This window comes from Ursus maritimus, unplaced genomic scaffold, assembly GCF_017311325.1.
Source record: "Ursus maritimus isolate PB19 unplaced genomic scaffold, ASM1731132v1 scaffold_14, whole genome shotgun sequence".
NCBI classification, from domain to species: Eukaryota; Metazoa; Chordata; class Mammalia; order Carnivora; family Ursidae; genus Ursus; species Ursus maritimus.
In genome coordinates, this window is record NW_024423786.1 from 9032188 (window position 1) to 9058493 (window position 26306).

Genomic DNA, 26306 nt, shown 5'->3' on the forward strand with positions numbered 1-26306 from the left:
ATAAAAGGGAATGAACTGACTCACATACTTGCTCCAAGTGGCCAGACGAGGGTCACAGATCAATCCCTAGAACCGGGAGAACTGGCTCCCCCGGAACCATGTGAACGGATCTAGGAGCAGATGTTGGTTGCCTGGCTCTCTGAGGAGGAAAGGTACCCTGAAAAGCCCCTTTGCATTACAGAACTGGAGAGCCCAGCTGAGAGGGTGCACCAGATCCAGCAGATCCTCGTCACCCTTCCCCGAGTGGTCATCGTGGTCATGAGATACCTCTTTGCTTTCCTCAACCAGTGAGTTGCCCGGCCAAGTTGGCGGGGGGGTCCCTCTTTGCCTCAGCTCTGGCCTCCTTTGGGAGGGGGTGTCCTGAGGCTTTTGCAGGTGCAGCTGTTCCTAAAACAGAACATGGAACCCTCCTGGAGTTGAGTAGAGCCCTCAAAAGAGAGAACCCACAGGGGGGAAGATTCACCTTTCCCAGGTGACTTGTGAGTACCTCCTTTCTTGTAGCCTCTCGCAGTATAGCGACGAGAACATGATGGATCCCTACAACCTGGCCATCTGCTTCGGGCCCACCCTCATGCATATCCCTGATGGGCAGGACCCTGTGTCCTGCCAGGCACACGTCAACGAAGTCATCAAAACCATCATCATCCATCATGAAGCCATCTTCCCCAGCCCCCGGGAGCTAGAGGGACCTGTGTATGAAAAATGCATGGCTGGAGGGGAAGAATATTGGTAAGAGTCCATTCTTCTTAATATTGTTATTATCATCATCGCAATCGTTGTTGCTGTTGAACAGGAACAGTAAGAAACCCTTTGATTTTCTTACTGCTTTATAGTCTGTACTCCCATATGCATTTTCTCATTTGAGCTTTGCCACAGCCTTATATGAGAGATAGTTGTATCAGCCAAGACTTGGTTTATAAGAGACAGAAATACAACTCAAACTGGTTAAGATAAATGGGAAGTTATTGGTTTACTTTACTTAACTAAAGTGTCTAGGATCATGGCTTCAGGGATAGCTGGATCCAGGAGTTCAACTATTATCATCAGGACTTGGTTCTGCAATCCTCAGCCCTTGGCTCTGCTTTCTTCTGTGTCGGCTTCATTCTCAGGCAGTCTCTCCCTTGGTGGGTTCAGGAAGGCACCTGGTAACTCCAGATTTAGAGCACAATCTCTCAGCAGCCCAGTGGAAAAAGGGCTTCTCCTTCCCAAGTGTCCCAACACAAATCCAAGAATTATATCCCCTTGCTAAGGCTCGGGTCTGGTGAACAAATCACATTGGTTAGGAGATGTCAAGCTGTCATGGGCCAGGTGAGTCACAAACCCATCTCAGGCAGCAGGGGAGTGGATAAGAATCTCCACCTCAACCTCTTGAGAAAGGGGTTCCCTTTTCCAGACACAGTGAGTTTATGTTCTTTGAGAGCTTCATGCCAGGTCAGCAGTTGGTAGTTGGGCACTTCTGTGTGCCTGGTGCTACATGGGGTCTTGGGAGAAAAAAATGTTATAACCTAATCAAAACCAGGGCTGACTACTTTCCCCAGACTGAGACCTTAAAATGTGGTAAAGATAGGAAATGTTTTTAAATGTGGATTCAGAACACCGGCTGACAGAGACCAGCCAAAGTGTTCTGGTTCGTTCTTTATTCCCAATCCGGGACGACACAGCTGTATATTTAGGTATTCCCCATACTGCTTTCAGCTAGGGGCTGACAGGGGCGTTGGTCTTTTGATTATCACAGCATTCCTGGACTCCTAAATCGCTTCAAAGAAAGGAGACATTCCAGCCCCTTTGTTTCCCACCCCATCCCCCATAGAAATATCAGGACCTGCTGTCCTGTAATCACAGCTCTGTAACCTTATTTGTGGCACCAAGAGCACATCTGTCCTGTTCTGTCATAGAGACATTAAATAGCCAGCAAACATACTTTCTGGACAAAGAGAAGCTTTTCACGCAGTGTTTGCAACCATTACCAGTTCTCTTTTCTTGCTGCACTATAATTAATGTTCTGGGAAGGTCCTATAGATCTGTTGTACCCACCAAGGAATAATATACAATAACCACACTTCCCTTAATCCCGTTTGTGTCCCATGAGAAAGGAACACTATTAATTACACTGGAGATATTTTCAAAGCCAAAAAGGGGAATTTGGCTGAGGGTCTCACTGTAATGGACAACGTTCATTCATTCAATGAATGGACAGATGGTTGCTGAGTGTCTGTCCCAGGCCAGGCCCTGGGCAGGGGTGCAGGGACATAACCTGTATAGGATTAATTCCTGAGGTAGGGGGCTCTGGAGGGGAGGAAACAGGCAGTTCCAGAAGAGGGGCTACCTGAGCCAATGTAGCGAGGTCAGGAAGGACTTCCTGGAGGACATAATGACTTCATGGAGGCCCATAGGATGAACTAGAGTCAGCCAGGTGAGGCGTGGGCAAAGAATGTCCTGGACTTGGAGCATTCAGTAAAATAGAAAGTGGTTCTGTGTGGCCAGAGTGTTGCAGATGCCGAGGGAATGGTGAGGGAGGAAGCAGCACAGGCCAGCAGGAGCCAGGTTATGAAAGGTCTGAAGCCATTGTGTGGCATCTGGGCCTTATCCAGGAGGCAGTGGAGAATTTTTCATAATGAAATTCATATTTTCTCAAATGCCATTGTAAATGTCACCTCCTCCAAGAAGCCTTCCTTGACCACCTATGCAGGTCCCCTCTGCTGTTCTTGTCTCTGCTCATTTGCTCCTCCATAGCACATTTCAACTTGCAGCACTTTTATTTCCCGGCCCATGAGGCAGAGTCTGTGTCCACTGACCCATCAGTGTGTCCCTCCTACCTAGCATAGTGCCTGGCAGGTATCAGGACTCCATCACTGGCTCAGTTAGAAAACCGACTATGTGAATAAACCCTGGCCTCAAGAAGCTTATCATTTAGAGAGGGCGAAGCAGCTAGTGAAATGATCTCAGTGTGTTAATACCAAACCTGACAGGCTTGGATTCACTTTACCTACTACCTACTCCTATGCCCATCATGGCTGCCAACCTGCAGGCGCTGTGTGGACTGGCCCGGGCTTTTGCACACAGCATCCTGAGGCAGCCCTGAGAACCCTGCTCCTTGAGAGCTTCACTCCACCTTGCTGGGCAGTGTCACGTCCTCTGTAAGAAAAGGAGCTAGGAGAGATGAATGACTCATCAGACTTCCAAAGTTCCTTCCTGTTTTGGCCTGTGGTCCTTCCGAGGATAAATGCCAGGGTTTTATGCTGCCCTCTTTGGCAGCCTGACCAATTCCAGGGCTGGGGGAAGCTGGGGGAGGTTATTCAGGATAGCTTCCCATCGAAGGGACTAGGAGCAGTTTTCTATTAGGAGGGCCCATGGGTGGTCAGATGGGTAACACAGGATGGCACAGGCCTGGGTCTGACCTGGGTCAAGCGCAGAAGTGGGCTGGGCTGACACTTAAGGGAAGCTGAGGACAGTGTGAGGGTGCAGAGCCCAACGCATCCCCTTCCCATGTTTCCTTGCAGTGATAGTCCACACAGCGAGCCAGGGACTATTGATGAGGTTGACCACGACAATGGCACGGAGCCTCACACCAGTGATGAAGGTGAGTGAGGGGGAACCTGGCCAGTGAGCTTACCTGGAGACTCTCACACTGACTCATGCCTGCCCAGCCTCTGGGCGGGCCCACACAACCCCCTCCAGCTTTGCAAGCCAGAGTGTTGCCCTCCAGAATAGAGGGGGACCCAGAGAGATCTCGGAGATATGTGCACTCCCATTCACCACACTCCTACCCGCCTGTCTCCTCCCTTTCTGTGTCCCACCTGGCCTGAGTGCAGATCCTAAGTGACAAGAGTTTGCTAAGTAGGAAGCACACTTAGTCCCCTGTTCCTCCTCCAGCCTGTGCTAGGACTTGGGGCACTTTGATGAAAGACACATGAGTTGTTGAGGAGCTCCCAGTCTTGTAACCTGACACATTAGGAGTGGCTCCCCATGATCCACAGAAATAATGCCTGAAACCAGCCAGCGATGACCCAGGGAGGTGCTGGTGGGAGAGGGGAAAAGTGGGCCTGGGCTTTAAGGAACTCTTCGGACCCTTCTACCCCTTCTAGACAAGGAGACTAGAGTTGGGTTCATCTCTAGGGAACCTAGACCATGTCGACAGGCAATCTGGATAATATGGGCCCAACACCATTGAATCCATTAGACGGAATGGGCATTACTGAGGGCCCAGGGTATACTTTTAAGGACCTGTGAAAATGTTTTAGTTTCTTTTAAAATAGTGAGGAAAAGGAATATGATCCAGCCTGTATTATATTCATCTTTATACCAATTCAGTTGTAGAAGATAATTTTTTTAATGTTTTTTATTATATTATGTTAGTCACCATACAGTAGAAGGTAATTTTTAACTTTTTTTTAATGGAGGAAGGGACCCATGAAAGTCATAACACAATCCCGTAGAGACCAAGCATAGCCCTCCTTTCTCCCTGGGATAGTTTTACTTTGAAAAAAATCATTATGTAGAGGTTTTCTTATGGGCTTCTGTGTTTCCTTCTGGGATAGTCCCAGGCCCTGTTGGCCACCATTTTTGTCAGGAGAGCTGGTATGTAGTACTCAGATGTGGTTTCTGGGAGCTGGTGAAAGGACTGGTTCCAAGACTGATACATGGATTTGCACTTGCTACTGACAGATATTCCAACTCAAACTGACTTAAGCATTAAAGGCCTCAGATCATATACCTGAAAAATCCCAGGTTAGGCATATCTTCAGGTATGGCTGGATCCAGGAACTTAGTTGATCTTGTTAGGAATTTGTCTCCATCTTCTGTTCTGCTTCCGTCTGTGTTGGCGTCATACTCAGATAGGATATCCCTGTGTGGTGGTTTTTGGCAGTTCCAGGCTTTCATTGTCCTTCTGTCCAAAGTCCCAGTGAGAAAGAGCTGCCTTTTCATCATGGTTCTAAGAAAGCTCCTGGGGTAGAGTCTTAGGACTGCCTTGACTCACACATCCCACCAAGAACCAATCACTGTGGCCCAAGAGGGAACCCGCGGGTCAGGCCTGAGTCACAGGTATGGAAGAGCATATCTAGGTGTAACATTCAGTTCTGCCAGAATCCTCAGAGGCTCAAGTCATCCTGAGCTGAAGAAAATGTCCCAGGGGGCCTTCGTTTGGAGATGTGAAGGCTGCCACCCTTCTGCTTGTTTGTAACAATTTGGTTTTCTCTTTCCTTCTTTTCTGTCTCTTGCCCTACTACTTCCAGCTCTTCTCCTTCTCCCTTCTTGTCCTACCTGTTGCTTGCTTTATTTCCCTCTGTGTGTGTGTGTAGCTCCCTCTTGCTCTAGATCTCACTCTCAGTCTCTCTCCTTCCACTGGGGGAAAACAGCTCTTGTCCAACAAGATAGACTGAGTTTTCAGCATTAAGATTTGTTAGGACTGCTGCTGGTGGAGGTAGATGTGTCTGCAGGAGGGTGGGTCACATGCCCTCTGTGGACCCCCGAAGCCTACCTTCCTGGGGGCTGAGGTCACTGCCGGTCATCCTGCACATGCTGAGTTTCCCCACAGCTCCTCAGCCGGGGATGGAAGGCTGCTGTGGGCACCAGGACTGAGGAGGAGGAGGGACGGAGAGACCAGGTCTTGCTGGGTACGTGAGGAAGCAGCCACAGGGCACACCCAACAGGCTTCGCGCCATCAAGAAAAACCCCTCATAAAATGTTGCCTCCCTCCTCTCAGAGTAGAGGCATACAATATCCCTGGAACAGGGTAAGTCAGAGCTTGTCTGCTTCCCTAGAAGGTCCCTTCTCAATTGTTCCTTGTCAGGTTGCTGGTTTCTGAGAATGGCAAAGGCAGAAAGATCACCCTGGAAGGGCAGCAGCTGCTTCGGGAGAGCCAGTTTCATGCTCTCTACAGGTTCTCACTGTTTCCTCTGTGTTGGTGGTGATGGCTGAATCAGGAGCATTCTTCAGAGGAAAATTAATTGCATTTCCTAAATGTTTACCTACACGCCTGCCCCAGTCAAAACAGTCATGGAAATGCTGAGTTGCAGGAACAGTTGAGGGACACTAGACTCTGAGGAAGGAGACCTGGATTTGAAAGACAGGGAGAAACCTTCATGGCCCTGTGATCTTTGGGAAGTGATGTAACTTCAGACCTCAGGTTCCTTATCTGTTAAATGAGAATGACAGCACCAAGAGAATTGTGGCCTAAGTTAAAATGAGGTGACCTATACGAAGGAGCCTGGCACAGCATCTGGGACAACTGGATGGGTGAAACATTATGCTGTATCCAGTAGAAACTCCTCCTAATTCTGATCAAGAAACTGAACCCAGGGATTTTTATGGATCGAACTGCTCATTGGTGGCCTAAACCTCCTTTGGGTATATTTTCCTCTAAGACATTTCATTTGGGGGATCATCAGCGTCTTTGTTTTTCTTGAAAACAGCCCAGCCGATTCTGAAGGTCAAATCAGCCAGAAAACCACGACCCCATGTCTCTCTAATAGATGGTTCGCCCAGTGAGTGACCGGCCAAACGGGAGGAAAAACGTAGTTCTTTGGCCTTTCCTTTCTCAACATATTCTGTACCTAGCTGATGCCTGCTGCCCAGCCTGGAGTCTGTTAGCACATCACTGGTATATATGTGGAAAATCTACTTGTGCTTGCTCTTTGGTCTCCTAAGATTTACAAAGAAACCATGGTTAGGCTAAGAACCCTTGATTGTCAGAACTAAGCCAAGTGAAAACATCGAGGCAGACTGTCACCAGCAGCTTTATTAATTGGATGCTAAATGAGGACTGAGGCTGCCAGATAAAGAAACTACTAAAATCCGTAACAGAAACATGATCATATAGTTACGTCAGTTTCCAATTATAATTGCACCACCATTCTCTCACTGATGTTTTCGCAGAATTTTTCCAGTTGCCTTCTAGTCCTTCTCATCATCTACATCTGGAAGGCCATTAAGCCATTAATTTTTTGGCTCTATCAGGGGTCCGTAAATTGGCTTTAGGAGGTCCACTGTGGGCAACATTTTGTTTCTGTTGGAATGTGTGCCTCTGAGAAGAGGTCCATAGTTTTGATCACATTGTTCTAGGCATCTACTAGAAATCTGGGTAAGATTTCTACTGGCTTGCAGTTCATGATATTTCCTTTAAGAAAAAAATGTCAAGCACACAGAAAAGTGGATGGAAATTGTACAGTGCACGCCCATAAACGTACCACCTAGTTTCTACATTAGTTAACATTTTGTTATATTTATTGTATTGTGTATCTATCCATCTATCAGTCCATTTTATTTTCATACAATTTTTTAAAAGATTTTGTTTATTTGACACATACACAGTTGATGCTTTTGCAGTTGAGGGTGGTCAAGTCCTTTCACTTTGCCGAGGCAGACATTTGAGTACAGACTTGAATGAAATTAGGAAATGGCACACAGGGTCAATAAATATTTGTTGAATGTGCATGAATGCAAATATCTGGGAGAACAGTATCCCAGGGAGAGGGAATAATAAGTGCAAAGGTCCTCTGGCAGGAAAAGGTTTGGAATGTTTTAAAAACATCAAGAAGGCTCTATGAATATTTATGTTATAGTGTTTAGGGGTATAGTGTACTGATGTCTGCAGCTTACTTTAAAATTCATTAAAAAATGAGATGGATGGACGGATGAAGTTTGGATAGATATGTGATAAAGCTAATACAGTGAAATGTTAACAGTAGAATTTAGGTGGCAGGTATATGTATGTTCACTGTCAACTTTACTTTGTGTTTGAAAAGTGTCAGAATACAGTGTTGGAGGAGAAAACATTAAGGCTACTGAGGCTGTGAGGGAGGGACTGAGTGAGGGAGAGAGTGGTAGGGAGCGAAGCCCAGAGTGCGGAGGGACCTTGGCAGCTCTGAGGAGACATTTGGGGTTGGCCCCACGCACAGTGGGAAGCCTTCAGAAGGATTTCAACAAGAGAGTTGCATGATCTGATTATGATTTTAAAAGATCCCTCTGGCTGCCTTGGGGAGAAATGGCTCTACCAAGCACGAATGAAAGCAGGGAGGCTCGTAGAGGGACAATGTTGATCTGGACCAGGGCAGTGGCCATGGAGGTGGTGAGATGGGTCCGATTCAGGGGACATTTCAGAGGACTTGCTGATGGCTAAGACGTGTGATTCTCCAGAGCACGGCTCTGGCCTGAGTAAGCAGGCAGACGGTTCTGCTTCCTAAGATGGGAAAGATGAGAGAATTAAGTAAGTTTGGAGAGGGGTGTGTGGGAGAGTGATAAGAAGGAGAATCACATATTCTATTTCAGGTATGATAAATCCAAGTAAGAGACTTCCTCATAAACGGCGGCTATGATTACTCTTTCTACCACACACACTTACGTAATGGCGTCTGCAGTCACACGTGCCCTTTCTCAGCCTACGGCTCAGCTCTGCTCCTCCTCTCTTCTTCTCTTCCCCTTACATTTCCCACTCCTCTTTGTCCCCCCACTCCCAACTCCAGACCACCCCCAGTGACTGCTGGAGTCTCTGGAGATGCAGAAGGCAGGACCTAGACACCCAGGCAGCCCCTCCAGGCTCCTCCTGGCAGGAGCAAACCTCTGCTCCCATCAGCTTCTTCACCAGTGTGGGGAACCCTGGGGTGAAACCCTGAGAGCCCACAGCCTCCGGGTTCAGCTCCTGGTCTTGCAAACCCTCCGGCCTTTTTGTCCTTGTAGCTAGGTGGGCAGACAGGTGACCGGACAGCACTAGCCTAAGGCTGGTGTAAGATCCAAGGAGGTAGCAGAGAGGAGGACAGAGATCTCCCCATTTTCCTGAGAAGGTAATTTTGAGTCAAGATCTGAGTTAATGGGGTCCATTTAGCTGTGCTGTCATCTTGCGTCAACTGTGTCAGAATAGCATTTAAAGACATTTGTCAGGGAGCCAGCTGGGGAAGGCTGGCCTCACTGCCTGAGGCCCGGTCCCTGTAGAAGGCTGCCCCAGGCCCTGAGGACTAGCTGCATCCACAAGCCACCACATCTCCTAGGAGCGCCAGCACAGTCTTCTGAGCCAGCTGCTTACAGAGGGGAGCCCTAACGTGCATGTGGGTGTGGTGGGGATGGATGGGGGAGATGAACAAAAGAGGTACCTCCTGCTCTTTGATTTTCCATGCTGCCCATAGCCCTTAGAAGTGCATTCGCTCTGGTAACAACTCTCATACAGAGCTAACTATGTGCCAGGCATTGCTGCAAGCACTTCCTATACAGTAACTCATTTCATCCTCATAACAGCCCTCTACGCTGTGTACTATAATTAGCATTCCCATTTTACAGAAGAGGAAACTGAGGCTTAGGAAGGAGAAATATGTTCTTCAAGGTCACACAGCTAAAAAGTAGTAAAGCCAGGTGTTCTGGGCTTAACTCCTTGATGGGCAAGTGGGCGGCTGGATGGACAGATACACGATGATCCATAAGGAAGGGAGCAATAGAGAGGTCGCACAGGGAAGGTAGCTGCGTCTAGAGAGAGCAGAGGTCACTTTCACTACTCTTTTGTTCTATTAAAATCCAATACATTTATTATTTTTATATATGTAAATATATACATAAATATGTATATTATTTTTACAGCATCAGACATCTTTGTGTTTGCTTTAAAGTATAGATACATTAATACTCACAGCCAGTTTTCTACCAAGTATGGGCATCTCTTAAGGTACAGCCATAGCACAGATTAAATAAATCATAGGCATAGCTCCCCTGCTCCCCAGAAAGTCTCTTTCCAAACCTCACTAGCTGTATGGCCTAAAACCACATAAACTCTCTGCAGCTTAGATTTCTTGTCTGGACCTACCCCATAGGGTCAAGCCACTAGTAATTATAATCATGAGAGCGACTATCAGCTGAACACCTCATGTATGTCTGTACTATGCTAAGGACTTTCATACATTATGGCTTTTAACAATCTATAATCTAGTATATTTCTTTTTTAGTTGAGATATCATGGACATATAACATTATATTAGTTTCAGGAGGACAACATAATGATTCGATACACGTATTGCGAAGTGATCACCACCGCGAGTCTAGCTGACATCCGTGCGTACGTCAAAGTATGCATGCAGTCACCAGAGTTACAGATTTTCTTTTCTTGCGATGAAAACTTTTAAGATCTACTGTCTTAGCAACTTTCAGTGCAATGCAGTATTATTAGCTCTAGTCATCATGCTCTACATTCCATCCCAAGACTTACTTATTTTATAGCTGGAAGTTTGTGCCTTTTGACCACCTTTACCCATTTTGCCCGCTCCTTACGCCCTGCCTCTGGCAACCAGCAGTCCGTTCTCTGTATCTGAGAGTTTGGTTTGTTTTTGCTTTTAGATTCCACATACAAGCAAGATCATACGGTATTTGTCTTTCTCTGGCTTATTTCACTTAGCATAACGCCTTCAAGGTCCATCCATGTTGCTTCAAATAGCAGATTTTGCTTCTTCTTTATAGCTGAATAATATTCCACTGTATCTATACACCACATTTTTTTTCTTCCTTTCTTTTTTTAAAGATTTTATTTATTTATTTATTTGACAGAGAGAGTGAGAGAGCACAAGCAGGGGGAACAGCAGAGGGAGAGGGAGAAGCAGGCTCCCCACTGAGCAGGGAGCCCGACACGGGGCTCGATCCCAGGACCCTGGGAGCATGACCCGAGCCGAAGGCAGATGCTTAACCATCTGAGCCACCCAGGTGCCCCTGTATACCACATTTTCTTTATCCATTTATCCATCTATCTTTTCAAGTTAGTGTTTTTGTTTCCTGTGGAGAAATACCTGAAAGTAGAATTACTGGATTTTAGGGTAGTTCTATTTTTAATTTTTTGAGGAATCTCCCTACTGTTTTCCACAGTGGCTGCACCAGTTTGCAGGGAGGGTTCCTTTTTCTCTACATCCTCACCAACTCTTGTTATTTCTTGTTTTCTTTTTTTCTGGTAGCTACTCTGAGAGGTGTGAGGTGCTGTCTCATGGTGGTTGTGATGTGCATTTCCCTGATGATGAGGGATGCTGAGCGTCTCTTCAGGTGTCTGTTGGCCATCTGGATGTCTTCCCACATCCTCCCGAATCACCCGAGGTGTACAGAGGTTATGTGACCTGCCCGAGGTCACACAGATAAGAGGCAATGGAGCTGGGCAGTAGGAGTGCCTCCGGGGCAAGAGCCATATCCTCATTGCTTAATCCAGTCAGGGCTTGTCACTAACCAGTGAAGAATAAAGGTTTGATTGGTAGATGTGTGTGTGCAAAGAGATAAGCTTGAGCTGTGGCCCCATTAAGAATTCTCTCTCCCCCAAAATTAAGTCCATAGATGAAAGTGTTATGCAGCTCAGGCTGTTAGAACAGGACTGGGTGGCTTACACAACAGAACTTTATTTCCTCATAGCTCTGGAGGCTAGAAGTCCAAGATCAAGGTGCTGTCAGGGCTGGTTTCTGGTGAAGCATCTCCTCCTGGTTTGTAGAAAACCGCCTTCTCACTGTGTCCTCACACGACCTTTCCTCTGTGTACATTCAGAAGGAGAAAGAGAGATCTCTGGTGTCTCTTCTTCTTCGTAGAGGGACACCAGTCCAGTCAGATTAGGACCCTACCCTAATTACTCACTGGATTTGCGGGGCAGGGGGGACGCACAATTCGGTCTGAAACAGTGAGCTTTGAAGAGTTTTGGGAGCCCTTAAAAATTGTGTGCAGCATCTTTGCATGGATGGGAGTCCACCTACACCCAAAAGATAAGAACCACTAAAAGTATAAGTGGACAAAGAGTGAAAGGATTCATGCACAAATAGAAATGGAACTTGTATTGAGAGGTAGAAGAAAGAGATATTTCTTCAGATATTATTTTAATTAGTGTTAGAAAGTGGAAAACAACAGGGGTAATGGAAAACAAGGATATGGTGTGTCAGAAGTTAGATGGCCTGCCTGAGGCCATAGCACAGGGAGCAGATCTGAGCTAGAACCTGGTGTCCTGAGCCCCGGCCCACACTGTTTCCACTGGCTTGCTGGCTGTGCTGCCCCCCAGAAGCCAAGGCCATCTGAACGAGGCTCCTGGCTGCCATCCTGTTCACTTCATGGATGCTCTTTCCCTTGCTTTCCTTCTAGAAGTGGAGCAGATCGAGGCCATTGCCAAGTTTGACTACGTGGGGCGGTCCCCGCGTGAGCTGTCGTTCAAGAAGGGGGCCTCGCTGCTGCTGTACCACCGCGCCTCAGAGGACTGGTGGGAGGGTCGTCACAATGGCGTGGACGGACTCATCCCACATCAGTACATAGTCGTACAGGACATGTGAGTGGGGATCAAGACCTTCTTTGAAGAATGCCATAATTGATTAGTGATGTCTTGAATGGGCACAGGAATAGGAGTGCTGGGCTGTATGGAAACCATCTGCTCTCACTGGTATGATACACTTGGCCTTTTGTAAGAATGGATTCTATCTAACTTACCCTTAAATGGTGATCCACTTAAACAAATAAGCAAATGGCTCAGGCTTGAGAGCACACAGAGCCGGCGTTTGGTGCCTTGGGCTCACCATCCTGGTCCACCCGACAGCCCCCAGGGCATTCATCACCTGCCCTTGTTCTCAGCATCCAGTGGATCTTGCCATACTCCTCTGCCCTCCTGGGCCTTCTCTATACTCAGTAGCCCGCCCACTGCCCCCTTCACTGCTCGCCATTCTCTTTCCCCGAGGTGGCTCTCTCAGAGGATGCACAGAAACAGTCATCCCCTCATTTCCAGTTAGTGGGATGCTGTTATTTTTCTGATATTGTTTTTTTTAGAAAGAAAGGCCTGCATCCCAAATACCTAGCCCTACCCGAAGACCCAGAAAGTCTACACCTTCTCTTCTTTGAAAGCCATTGAAGGTTCCTACAACACACACTCCTTCTCAGGCTCAGGTGGACCTGATTTATCAAGGAAGCAGCAACCGCGCTGGCTCTCAAGGGAAAGCATAAGCTTTGATGGCAAGAGGGGATGGTGTGAAACCAGAGAAAAGTCCAAGGCCAGGCAGACAACACGAGAAACGCCAGTGGAGGAACCTTGGCAGCCACCTCACAATTATCCAGAACTCTGGGTCGGGAGCCGAGGGATGGAGGCACTTTTCTTCCTCCCTTGCTTAGCCCTAAACTGCTTCTCAGGGCCCCACATGGAGACTCAGCTCTCAGTGCTCAGCTTGTGGGCTCCTCCCCCCATTACTCCAGCACTCCCTCCAGCATTTAGCTTGTCCTAGACTGGAGCAGCCTGTGAGAGAAAAACCTAGAGGAGGGGAGAGGAGAAGGTAGGCCTGGGGCAGAGGGGGGGTTAGTCTCCTGCCAGAGAAAGTAACTCAGGAGAGAGTGAGACAGTGGGCGTGTGTGTGATGCTAAGGCGGAGTGGGAAGCGCCTCACCCCGAGGATGGGCATAAGTTAGCCCTAAGGTGTGTGTGGATCCACTCTTCAGACGTGTCTCCAGGAGCCCTGCACATCCGGGGTTCTCTGGAGCAAAGCACTGCCGATTCACATCTGTCCTTCTCCCCAGGGATGATGCCTTCTCCGACAGCCTGAGCCAGAAGGCTGACAGCGAGGCCAGCAGTGGGCCGCTGCTGGATGACAAGGCCTCCTCCAAAAACGACCTCCAGTCACCCACGGAGCACATCTCGGATTACGGCTTTGGGGGGGTGATGGGCCGGTAGGAAACGCGGATTCATTTTTTCCTACTAGTGCCATGCCCACCTCTGTCTGTGTTGGGAGGGGCAACGGGGCCCGAGGGGAGAGAGGGAGGCTATCGTGGCTGCTTGTTCCCTGCAGGATGTGATGTCAGGCACACTGGGGGGTCTGCTGGAACTGGCCCCAGAATGCCGGGCGTGAAAGGGTCCAGCTTGGAGTGGGGATTTGGAGCAGGAGGAGAAAAGATATGTTGGCAAATCAATGCTTTTTATGTAAAATAGTAACATTAAATGGGGAGAAAGAGAGAGTTATAAACTGACAAGTATTTTTCCTCTCTCCAGTTCTTGCACCTCCTCCCCATTTTCTGTTGAAGACCTAAGTTGTTGTATTTAAAAATTTAAGGCTCACATACTCCCTGAAGTGCACTACACAAACAAAAAACTCACACCCACGCATGTGGTGGGGGAAATTTTCACTCCACTCCACCCACTTATTTGGTGGGAGCACATTTGCCAATTTCTTCCCTCCCCGTGTGTGGGCTGGGCTGTGTCACATGACCTTTCTACCAGGCAAGAGTTGTGCTTGTCATTCTACAGGCCCTTATGGGCCAAAAAATGTGGTCATTAAAAAAAAATTAAAAAGAAAAAAGAGAACCTGACAGTTCCTCGCTGCTTTCTTAATCAGATTCCCAAAATGTCATATTTTTTTCATTTTTTTCGGTGGAGAGGTCATGGGATCAGCTCCCACATATGGGTACTTGCAGACAGAGCCAGAGATACAGTCGCAATAGGAACATATGTTCATGATTTTGCTTTGGTAGAAGTCTCCGTGCCTCCTTTCAGTATATTCTGCTCAGTTCAGCAAATGGCTTAGGCACTGTGATAGATATGGAATTGAGGGGCAAAAATGGAAGTCTGGGGTAGGTAGAAGACAAAGCCATGGTTCCTGGAATTCTGGGAGGGCCATATCTTCTCCTGCCTCGCTCTTCCTCTCCCTCTTCCCTCCCTCCCCTACTTTATTCTGGTTCTTTTCTTTCTCAATATTTCCTGCTTTCCAGCACCTATGCTTTGGTCCTGTTGGGGTACCCACAGGCGGTGCTTAGCTTGGCTGGTGGCTCTGGGATCTGAAGTGCTGCTGACCACATTGAACTTGGTCCTTCAGTCACAGTCCATTCCAACACTCTGTCCCTCCTTCCTACCCCCTTGCCACTTCCAGCCTCCCCTCCCTTCAAATCTTTGTTGATCTCCCTAGGATGTAGCACAATTGTCTGCGGGTGGAGGCTTTTATCTTCAGAGTGCTTTCACACCCACCAAAGCTCCCTGGAATGTGGGCAAGGAATATTATGCCCATTTACCAGATTAATAAAAAGGGTCTGAAAGAGGACACAGGAAAGTCTGTGACAAAGCCAGCCCTCCTGATAGATACTCTAGTCCCCTTTTCACTCCACCAGAGCCTCCCTAAAGAGTGAAAGGTGGCCAGATGCATGGAAGGCATGTTGAGTGATGCAGTTTTTACTCCTGAATGACTAGTTTTCCAAGATCTGGAAAAGCCTCATAGATATAGCCCTTTGCTGAGGAGATTGGGGGTGGGTGATGACACTGGACTGTGTTCAGTTCCCAGGGACCCCCTCCTGTGCTTGCAGGGAGCTGGTGATTTTTTGGTACAGTCAAGCCTCAATGCTTCAGACCAATTAAGAAGCCCTTCAGAATCATGGAAATGTCTGAACCACTTAAGAACATATCATGAGCCCAACTAACCATCACCAAAGCGTTCCCAGGTTGAAATTCTCCTGGCCTTGACTGGACATGTAGACAAGATTCATTGTGTAATTAGTAACACCACCGTCTGCAGTTTGGAAAGCAGAATGCTTCCAATTCCTTCGAGTACGCAGATTAAACCTGCCCCTCGCCCCTGAGCTACACGCTCAGCCAGCGCTTTCGTTGCACAATTGAGTTTGGCTGAATGAGGCTTTACTATACCTGCTCCCTAGACTAGTGTGTAGTGTGTGGCCTGGGGTTAGCTGATCTATTCTGAGACTTGCCAGGGTTGACCTCTGCCCCATGCCCCTGCCCCCTGGCTCCTTTGCAGAGTGCGGTTACGATCTGATGGAGCGGCCATCCCCAGGCGCCGAAGCGGGGGCGACACCCACAGCCCACCCCGGGGCCTGGGCCCCAGCATAGACACGCCGCCCCGGGCTGCCGCCTGCCCCAGCAGCCCCCACAAAATCCCCCTCACCCGGGGGAGGATCGAGAGCCCTGAGAAGCGGAGGATGGCGACATTTGGGAGTGCTGGCAGCATCAACTACCCTGACAAGAAGGCTCTCTCGGAAGGGCACTCGATGAGGTCGACATGCGGCTCCACCAGGCACAGCAGCCTGGGGGACCACAAGTCCCTGGAGGCTGAGGCCCTGGCAGAAGTAAGGGCCAGCGGGAAGGCAGGCCGGGCCAGCTGAGAACCCCAGAGGGGCGGCCGGGTGGGAGCCTGTGGACTGGGGAGCCACTTTGCCCTTCACACCAGGCTCAAGGTTAAGGCAGAACACAAGATAAGAGAGCAAGCTGGCTTCCTGTCCCCCAGCTGGCTTCCCCATGGGAGCAGAAGCTGGATGGGTGCAGCTGCTGGCTAGGGATCCTGTAAAAACTGAAGACCTCCAGTCTCCAGGGCTGGAGGAGGGATTCCTGCCCTGGGGGCAGGCCAGATGAGAGGGATGCGATAATGGCAGGTGTCTCCACAAGATGGCACAGTTGAGTTATTCATTCATTTGTTCGTTCATTCATTTATTCGTCTGATCATTCATTCATTCATCTGTTCATTCATTCCTTTATTGACAAATATTGATTGAGCCACTGTTGTGTGCCAGTCACTGCGCTAGGCACCGACAGTACAGTGGTGACCTAAAATGGCCCCAGACCCTGCCTCCCTGCTGTCCATCTTCCCCGAGCGCCTTTCTGCAGCTCCACTCTGCAGATCCCTGCATTACCTCTTAGACTAATGCAAGGCTCATGCCTAAACCACTCAGCTGATCTTTCTCTGAGCTTTCTGTCTTTCTGGCTCACATTCTGCCAGGGTAGAGTGGTGGTGGGGATGGTGGTAGAGGGGTAATCATTACACTTATTTTTTACAGTTTAACCTTTCAGTTCATGCTGGAGTATTGCAGAAGATCAGTGAAGTCTATAGGGGACTTCATTTAAGTGGAACAGGACAAGGAAAGCCGGAGTTATCACTGCTGGGCTGGGATATAGTAAAGATGGGGAGAGGATTGCCATCTCTCCCCTCATATAGAAGGTCCCTCACGGCTAATCCTCTGGATAAAGTCACAAAAATCCTGTTCTTAAAGTAGCTAGCATTCTGGGCAATGGATAAAATGTCATGAAGAAGCATAAAATCTATTAGCCATTGACCAGACACCCCCTAGTCTCTTAACAAAGCAAAAGGGATAAGCAGGAACCCTGCCTGTGCCAGATTGGAGCCCGTTGTGGGGGCCCAGGGCAGGCAGGAGGCCGCCTGTGGGCTGGGGCAGAGAGAGGGTAAAAGAGGGCATGTCTGTGGAAAGGGGCCGGGAGGACATCTTCAGGCTCCAACTCCATCAGTGCGACCAGACTTGCAGTTTTTCTTGGTTTGCCTCAGGGTGGAAAAGCGAATGTGTCTTAATAGTCCTCAGGGTCACCGGAGGTGGTGCACCGGGCCTTCCAGCAGCGGTTTTAAGCAATATCCCCTGTTGTCCCCTCAGCGGCCGGGTCGGTTGGGCCGTGGCCTATCTCAGCCTGAGCAGCTCTCTGTGCCCCACTGGGTGTGGAGGCATCCCTGTAACACGTGTGTGAGCCCAGGACTCTGGCTAAAGGGAGTGTGAAAACCACTGCCTGGCAGTTTACAAAGTTCCATCACATTCATTATCTCATCCCATCTTCACAGTAACTGTAGAGGCTTTCAACAGAGAAGCGAAGTATGGTGCAGAGGGCCTGAGGCTTGTCCAAGGTTACACAGCCAGCAGATGGCAGAGGAGTCTTTCCACTAAAAAATTCCAGCCCTTTGCCCTACCCCGGCTCCTGGGTTGAACGCTGACTTCCAGCTGCAGTGCCCTCTGCTGGTTGGAGGAGGAACAGAAGCCCTGGGAAGGTGGAATGATGAGCCCCACCCAGGCTGGCAGCCCGGCTGCTCCCAGGTCCTGGACGTGCCTTAATGGCTCTCTGTGTCACTCAAAGTGCTCTCATACTGGTGAGCTCTTAATCTCCAGGAATTACATAGGCAGATGAGAGGTTTTGTTGCTTTTTAAAATTTTTGAAAACTAATTTTTCTGATTACAATACAGAGAAGAAAGTGACAGTCCCTTAATTCTGGAGTGAACATTGTGGACATTCTAAAATATGACCACCAAGGAATTTTTCTATGGGCAAGGAATTTTTTTAAATAGCAATAATGGTGGGGTGCTTTGCGGGCTCGGTCAGAAGAGCATGCAACTCTTGATCTCGGGGTTGAGTTCGAGCCCCACGTTGAGTGTAGAGATTACTTAAATAATAAATATTTTTTAAAAAATAATAACGGTTAGGGGCCTGGGCTCTCAGTTGAGACTTGGGCTATGTTACTAACTAGCTGTGTGACCTTGGGTAAGTTACTTAACCGGGCTGAGCTTCCATTTTCTCACGTGTGAAATGAGCGTAATGGTAGTGCCTACCTTATAAGTGTGAGGATTAAATGAGTTGCTGAAGGGAAGGGCTTGGATTGGTGCTCTATTATTACCATTGTTACTGCCATTATTATTTGTGAGTGCCTACTGTGTCAGGGGCCATGCCCACCTCTTTACAGGGACTATATCATTTAACATACTCATCAGCTCCCTGAGGTCATGTTATAATGATCTATATTCACAAACAAGGATTCTGAGGCTCAGAGAGGTGAGGTAACTTGCCCAAAGTCACAGAGCAAGGAAGTGGCAGAGTCAGGATTTGAACCCATGCCTGACTACAGAGCCTACCTTCTCGACCAGTAGTCCAACCTGCCCTCATTGCAGTGTGCTAGCTGTGCAGGCAAGTGTGCAGGTGATGCCCACCAGGATTCCCTCAGTTGGTCACAGGACACCCTGGAGGTTTCCTCTCCATCCCAGCCACAAGGCTCGTGTGCGGGGACAGCTCCCTAAGAAGCCCATAGGCCGATTAGCAGCTGAGGAAGGACTGGAGCCCAGGCCTCCAGCCTCTGTGCTGACCAGAGCTCTTTCCGTCGGCAGGACATCGAGAAGACCATGAGCACGGCTCTGCACGAGTTGCGGGAACTCGAGAGACAGAACACGGTCAAGCAGGCGCCAGATGTGGTGCTGGACACCCTGGAGCCCCTGAAGAACCCGCCAGGCCCCATCAGCTCGGAGCCCGCCAGCCCCCTGCACACCATCGTCATCCGCGACCCCGACGCCGCCATGCGCCGCAGCAGCAGCTCGTCCACCGAGATGATGACCACCTTCAAGCCGGCCCTGTCCGCCCGTCTGGCCGGTGCGCAGCTGCGTCCGCCCCCCATGCGGCCCGTGCGGCCGGTGGTCCAGCATCGCTCGAGCAGCAGCAGCAGCTCGGGCGTGGGCAGCCCGGCCGTCACGCCCACCGAGAAGATGTTCCCCAACAGCTCAGCGGACAAGTCGGGCACCATGTGACCTGCAGGACGGGGCGGCACCGCCCTGGCCCGCCGAGCGTGGCCCGCCGCAGCTGAGGGCGGCCCCTGTGACTTCCGCCGCCGTCGCAGGGCTCCCGGCCTTGTCGGGCAGGGGCCAGAAGGTCGCCTGGAAGCGCGTCTGTGCGGAGCTGAGGCCCAGGCGCCGGCCGCAGCTCGCATTCAGCCATGTGAATCCCACAGACCTCCCGTGCGTGAGCAGGCCCCCAGAAGGGTGCAGGTGCAGGAGCCAGAGGCCCCCCTGGAGCATCGCCTCCGATCGGGGCAGAATGTTCAATGGCTTCCCCGCATATGGTCACTGGAAAATGATTCTCTCGACATTCTCTCTGCATACATCAGTATGTGTGTATATATCTGTGTGCGTATATACACACGTACATGTATGTATGTGTCTGTAGGTGTGTGTATATAAATATATTTATGCATCTGTATACATATACTAGATCTGGACACATGACTAAATGTATATAGGATCTCCTTTTTTCTTTTTATGAAACTTAGATTTACCTCAGACCCATGCCACCAAACACCTCCCGCTGAGTTACTTGGTGGGACTTGCAGGGACCTTTCTGGGAGAATTTAGAGGCCTCAGTGACTGCGAACGAAGCAATACACCACTAACCTGCAGAAAACACACAAAAATAGTCTCCCACTGTCTCCAGAAGTCGTGGCCTTCTAGAACAGTCTGCCCCTCACGAAAGGGTGGGGCAGGCGGTACCCCAAGCAGGCTGCTCCTAGAGGTGGGGAACCCTTCACAGAACCCCCCCGTCCACCCCAGAGACCCTGCCTTTCCACCCAGAGGCCGAGGGCCAACTGTACCCCTGAAGGCACGGGAGGATGTTGGTGAGATGGCCCCGACCACAGCATCTGTGTGTTTGTACGTAGAAAAAGGGGATAGTGAGAACCTAAGCCCCGTCGTAGCACAGTGTTCTGTGTGGTTGGGAAAAAGGAAAAACAAAAACAGTGGTGTGGAACACTTCAAAACCTAGACACGCTGTAGGAATAAACCTGTGGTAACTATAGAGGTTTAACTTATACCATTTTCAAAATATTTAATTTTTTCTTTTCTTCTTTCTACTAATTATACTGTGTCAGATCTGGAACTAAACAGGCAAGGAGGCTTTCAGTCATGTCATCTTAATTTAAAATCAGTCCGTGACCCACTTTGGCTGGTGCCCTCCTGCCTGAGGCACAGGAGCCTCTCAGCAGGGGCCAGAGAGGGGCCGTCCTTGGCACTTTCTGTCGCAGAAAACACTCCGGTTGAGTTTATGCAGGTGAAATGGCTTCCCACTCTCCCCTTCCCTTCCCGACCCCTGCCCCCCCAACCTCCCCCCACCACCTCCAGAGCATTTAATGTAATTGCAAATATGGTGATAGAACTGAGGTGAGTGACTTTTAGGAATTAGGAGCTAGACTTCTGCCTCTCAGCTGGGAAAAGGCCTTCTGGATCACTCTTGTTCCATTTTACTTCCTCTTTTGATCTCTTCATTTTCCAGAGATAGGCTGTTTCTGGCTAATGGACTACAGGCAAATCACATCCTATGGGGACCGCTTTGATTCATCCCCTCATGCCAAGCCAAGGATCTCTTCCTTATTGTTCTCAAGCTTTCTCTCTCTCTCCTGAGGCCTCTGAGTGCATCTCCATGGTTTGGAATCAAAAGTCTCGTGTTTGAGTCCCAGCCCCACCCCATAGGAGCTGTGGGACTTGGGGCATGTCACTCCACCTCATTGAGCCCCAGTTTCCTGCTATGAAAATGAAGGGAATAAAGGTAAAATGTAAATGAGCAAGCTCTGTGAGCTGGAAAGCACTGGGCCGACAAATTGCTCTGTTTAGTATCATTAGTAAGGTAAGTCTTTTAGATCAAAACCCATCCAGGACCTTCGCTTTGAAGCCTCCTAATGGCATTTGGGAACTGGGCGGTGGAATTTTCCAAACAGTTTCATAAGAGCCCTGAAGCACAGCCCTGCAGAGATACCAGCTATTAATGCTTGAAATTCTGTCATTACCATTTCACCCCACTGGATTAAGTTTTGCCCTCTCCTCTGGTCCTCCATAAAAAGGTAAATACACCCCAGGGGGAGGGACCTATTAGGTCACTAATACCTGGGTGTGTAGGAGTGGTAAGCCATTCTGTCTCGACGGAGGGATTGGCAGTTTGCACACTCAGTTTGGAAAAGTCGAGAAAGGGCACAAAAAGAGTGCCAGGGAGAGGTCAGTGACAAACTTGACCTTCCTTGTTTAGCTTACAACCAACCCTTCCGTTTGAGCTCCCGGAAATGAAAGAGCCACAGAACCAGCTAGGAGCCCCTCTGTCTTTGAGCAGATGACGACATCCCCGTTTTACAGCTTAGGAAAGAAAGCAAGGCCTTGGGATGTGCTGTGACGTGCCCAAGATTTAATGGATGGCTGAGAGTGAGGGCCGTGTCAGGCACTTACCTACAAGGACGCTATGTCGTCCAGCCAGGACACAAGCTTCTCATTCTACCCCAGAGATACTCCCAGACCTTAAACGCAGTAGCCTCTGTGCGAAATGTCACATTCTCTGCCATGACTACCAGATGAAAAGCGAAAATCGGAGTTGACAAATCTGTTGCCTGATAAATAGAACACCAGTCAGACCATGTGGGTTCCTATGACTCGACTGCATTTTTTCCTTACTGAAAATGGATCTGCCCTTAACCAAATTACCTGAAGGCAGAGCCTTAGCTGTTTTCTTTAAGCACCTATTTTTCCATTGGGAAACGGCTGATGAGTTCACATTTAGGGAAGCTCACACCCCACTCATCCAGCCCCAGATCTGTCCCTTGATGCAGAACCAAGTGGAAAAATCCTTTCCTGTGCCAGCCCCACCCCCACTTCCTCATCTGGCACTATGCATGTCTCCGCCACCCTCCACGCACACCCCGGCCCACCCACGGTCACTGGGCATTGGCATTCTCTTCCTGACTCCTGCCTGTGTTAGTCCACTATATATTGTTGTATTTGCTTAAATGCTGGAAAGTAACTGTTAAAATGTGAAATTGTAATTTTAAAAGGCTACGATTAAATTATAGCCAATGCCACTCACCAAATCTTTGCACCTAGTAGCTAGATCAATGTAAAAAACAAATACCAGAAACCTAACTGTACAGTGAGTGTGGGGGAAATGTAGTAACCTAGTTAGTAGTCCTCAATATAACCAATTGTACAAGGGGGAGTGGTGTTTACCTACTTGTTCATCGCCATTACTGAGAGCTATACTGATCAGTTCGTTGATAACGGGCATTTTATTTTTTTTTCTTCACAGAACGATTTCTTTTCTTAACCTTCGACTTACCCTGAGGTCAAGCCTTTTGTCTTTACGTGTAACCAATGTTTAGTCTATTTTAGGAATGAACCAGCAAGATGTTCATTTAAAACTGACCAAAGACAATTCATTCCTGGTCTAGTTTCCTGGGCCTTGGGGCCCAGCCGCCGCTAAAGACCTTTCTCCGATAAAATTGAGAACAAGCCGTGCTTCCTACCCCACTCTCCCTCTCTCCCCTTATTCCCCCTTCCTCTTAAAGAGCTGCTCTGAGCTGTGGGATTCTATGAAAAATTCTTGCCTTTCCTTGTTTTCAGTGCTAACGATTTCTCACCTTGAAGCGCCTTTTGAACCCCAGACAGAGCGCACAACTGGAGGGAATTGCAAGCTTGGGAATTAGACTTGGGAGTCTTTTCTCTGAGGTCACCAGGCCAAGGGGCAGGAGAGAAATGGATTCCCAAGGGATGGAAGGTTTCTATTCAACGAAGAAATCCGAGTGGGAAGAGACCCAGGGACATGGAGCCCGCGCTGGGCTCCCGGCTGGAACCAGCAGTTCAGAGATCTGCCTTATAAACACTTCAGAACTGGTTTGTGGTACGCAAAGGGGAGCCAGTGTGGGCAAGGGCCTTTACGTGGGGCTGGCTTCTCTGTCGGAGTCCCTTGGAGTGCCTTGTTGGGTATATTTCTTTCTCATTCAGGAGGCATGAATGCAGAGGACTTCCTGTGGCCTGGTGGCTCTTTGGCACTCAGCACACGTACACGGCTGATGGAAAACCACAAGGACTAATGTAATGGTTCTTCCTCTCAGTTTTTCTATTCCTAACTTTTCACACATCCAGATGGTTCCACACTAGAGCAAATGCCTCATTCTCCTGAGCATCCCAGAAAGAAGAATGGCTGGCTCACAACCATGGCAGGGGGCCCTGTTGGGCTTGGGAGGACGGGCGGGGAGGACAAGGCAGGAGGGGGTGAGCGAGGTGTTGCTTAGCTGATTTTCTGCTATGCAGAGCTAATGCTGACGTTTCATGTCAACTTCCCCGGTTCTCTGGGGCCTCCTCTCTTCGGAGCAGCCGTGTAGAGAATTCCCCACATACCCAAAGCTGCCCAGGAGAGCCGAGAGAAGGGACTTCGCTGTGGTGTCGGACTCCTCCTGGCTTCTCTGAGGTCAATCTGCCAGCGTCCCGCTGTCCCATCCTCTGGGACTGGCCGAATGGCCACCGCTGCCCCTTGCCGACACCTCCTTCCTGTGTGAACTGTCCCAGGCAAATAACAAAGCTGTTCCTTGAACCAGAGCAACCAGAGTGCACTTTGCCTTCCTTAGACAGAAGTAGATTCTGGCTAGAGTTTCGGCTCAGACTCTAGTTCTGGGCGGTGTGACTGTTTACATGGTTTGGCAATAGATTTGGTTTCTGATTGCTTCAGAGTGGCTGGTCAATTTAGTTTCCTTTGGTTTCCTTCCTCCCCAAACTGTGTCAGGAAAAAAACAAACCGAAAACAACCCTAGGAAATTGCTGGTTGCCTGTCCCCACGTGATGATAAGTGTCGCCCTCTTCCGGATTTTGTTTCTCTACCTTAACGACCAAACGCCCGTCCTATAGAGTGTCTGATTGGATCCTCTGTTGCGTATTCTGATGGTGCCTGCTGGTTTGACGTGGAGCTATCCTGTGAAATAAAACAGCTTAACTTTTCTCAAACATGCTCCTGTGGCTTTTTGGAAGGGTGAGGTGGCACGTGGGGGGTGGGCAGGTCCCAGAGGGGTGTTTCTGTGTGCTTCCTCCAGGAACCGTCCCTGAAATCTCCCTTCGCTCAGACCCAATGGGGAAGGCCAAGGGTCCGAGGAGGACTGCTTCAACGTAGAGCTAATTGAGAAAGGTCACCGTGGGAGGCCCTCTGGGAAGGTGGAAGCTGGAAATGTCAAAGCAAGGGCAAATGGGAAAAGGAGCTGTCATCTGCAATAGTGCCTTCGGAAGTTTGAGACAGGTCACCAGAGGCCACAGGATACTGAGTTCCCTGTGAAGGCATATGCAACATTTTAGCATTTGTGTCTTCAAACATGTGATACTATCCCTTGGATTTTTTTTTTTTAATCTGCGTGTGTGTGTGTATGTGAAGTGTTTATTCATCACTTATTTCTGTCCCAGGCGTTACATTAAAGCCCTTCACATGCATTTTCTCATCAAATTCTCAAAACGGCTGTTGAAGGTAAGTACCCTTCTTAAATTCCATTCTGCAGATGGGGAAACCGAGGCTCTAAGAGGTGAGGTGGCTCGCCCATGGTTAGCCTAGGAAGCGAAGGAGCCCAATCTGACTCCAAAGCCGCGCTCTGCACAAGTTCACTGTACTGCCTGTCATGGAGCAGGCCCGTTACCCCAGCACTGGAGGTGGGATCCTGCGATTAAGGTAGCTTGCGGCCCGCTGCAGTCCAAGAAGGCTCTGGACCTTTCCTTTCTGATGAACTCTCTGATGGATTTTCAAGCAGGGGCTTCTTTGCAGAAGAGAACGAGGTCGTCTGCCAGCCTCAGGGAATCCATTAGTCTCACCCTAAGCTCTCAGCGCTCAGTGCTGGCCTTAAGCTAATTCCGGATTCCAGTACTGTGAGGCCCTCTGACAGGCTACATTTTATATGCATTCCGTCCGCTGTTCACTTGCTCGTAGAAACCGTGCTCCCTTGACAGCCTCAGCTCAGAGGCCTCTCGTGACTCAGCAAGCGTGTAGGAAGCATCTTCGTGTGCAGCATGCCCTGAGTGAGCTTCTGGGGAAACAGGTGGGTAAGACCCAGTTCCTACCCTCAAGCTGCCCACAGTCTAATTGCACAAAATAATCCCTCCAGGATTCTGAAGTCAGCTTTGACTCCTTACGACAGTGATCACTAGGACAGTGTCTTTGTGCCTGGAGGCACAAAGAAAGGGCACATTTTAAGTGCTTCTCTGCTTTGCTAGTAGCCACAAAGCCGTCCGTTGCTGCGCTGTCCGTTTCTGGGCATACCTGTTTAAGACTCTTTGTTTGCTAGTGACGAACTATCCAATCCAAACAGCTTTTTGAAAGAGAATTTATTGGCTCACTAACTGGAAACTCAAGGCTAGGACTGGCTTCAAACACAGGAGGACACGAGAATGGGAGTGTTGCCTCCAGGCTGGGGTTCCCTGCTTCCCTCTGGTTGGCTCTCCTCAGCTCTGCGTGTTAACCGCATGCTCGCACAGGCTGTCTGGGATCTCTGCAGAGGCTCCCTTCGTCTGCACATCCTGTCAGTGCAATGCAGGTCTTAGGTTTGCTTCACACTGGCCGGAACTGAGCTGCGGTTTGCTCCCGAAGCAGGCCTGATGGGTAAGGTAGACCAGTGGGCCTAAGCAATGCCTGGTTCCCGGGGTGGCGTCGACCCCCCGCCCCAAACCCTGTGTCAGTAAACAATAGCCGCCCAAATGCGATCCTAGGATCTGTCCTCATCCTTTAGACCCATAATAAATGATAAATGGAGGTTGTTTTCCGTGATTACAGTTTAGAGTGATTAGTTATGCAACAAGAACTAACTGATACCCTAGAAAAATGTCCATGTAAATACCCTAAAACTTTGTAGTTATGCGTGGACTGCAGATCAACTTAATAATAAAGCTAATACTCACGAAGCACCTACTCTAATGCTCTTCCTAAGAACACGTACAAAATACTTCCCATACTTCACATCGAACCCTTAAAACCACCCGCAGGGCTGAATTACATTCATAGCCCTATTTTATACACGAGGAAATGGATGTGTAGGAGGGTCT

The 26306-nt window shown here is 49.1% G+C and overlaps 1 protein-coding gene and 1 long non-coding RNA gene across 2 annotated transcripts in view; one reads left to right on the forward strand and one right to left on the reverse strand.

The window, feature by feature from the left end:
* Positions 1-19693, forward strand: part of SRGAP3 (SLIT-ROBO Rho GTPase activating protein 3) — a 127099-nt gene extending 107406 nt beyond the window's left edge. The window contains exons 16-22 of the mRNA XM_040628128.1: positions 182-287; positions 502-729; positions 3501-3580; positions 12073-12253; positions 13482-13631; positions 15698-16025; positions 18828-19693. Coding sequence (XP_040484062.1) covers positions 182-287; positions 502-729; positions 3501-3580; positions 12073-12253; positions 13482-13631; positions 15698-16025; positions 18828-19241 — 1487 coding nt within the window. The 3' untranslated portion in view covers positions 19242-19693. The remainder of the gene's footprint in view (positions 1-181; positions 288-501; positions 730-3500; positions 3581-12072; positions 12254-13481; positions 13632-15697; positions 16026-18827) is intronic.
* A 636-nt stretch (positions 19694-20329) lies between these two features.
* Positions 20330-24858, reverse strand: LOC121102478. The gene is made up of 2 exons (XR_005834526.1): positions 22877-24858; positions 20330-21853 (listed from the first exon to the last, which is right to left on the reverse strand). It is a non-coding gene; the product is annotated as an uncharacterized LOC121102478 (long non-coding RNA).
* Positions 24859-26306: the final 1448 nt, after the last annotated feature.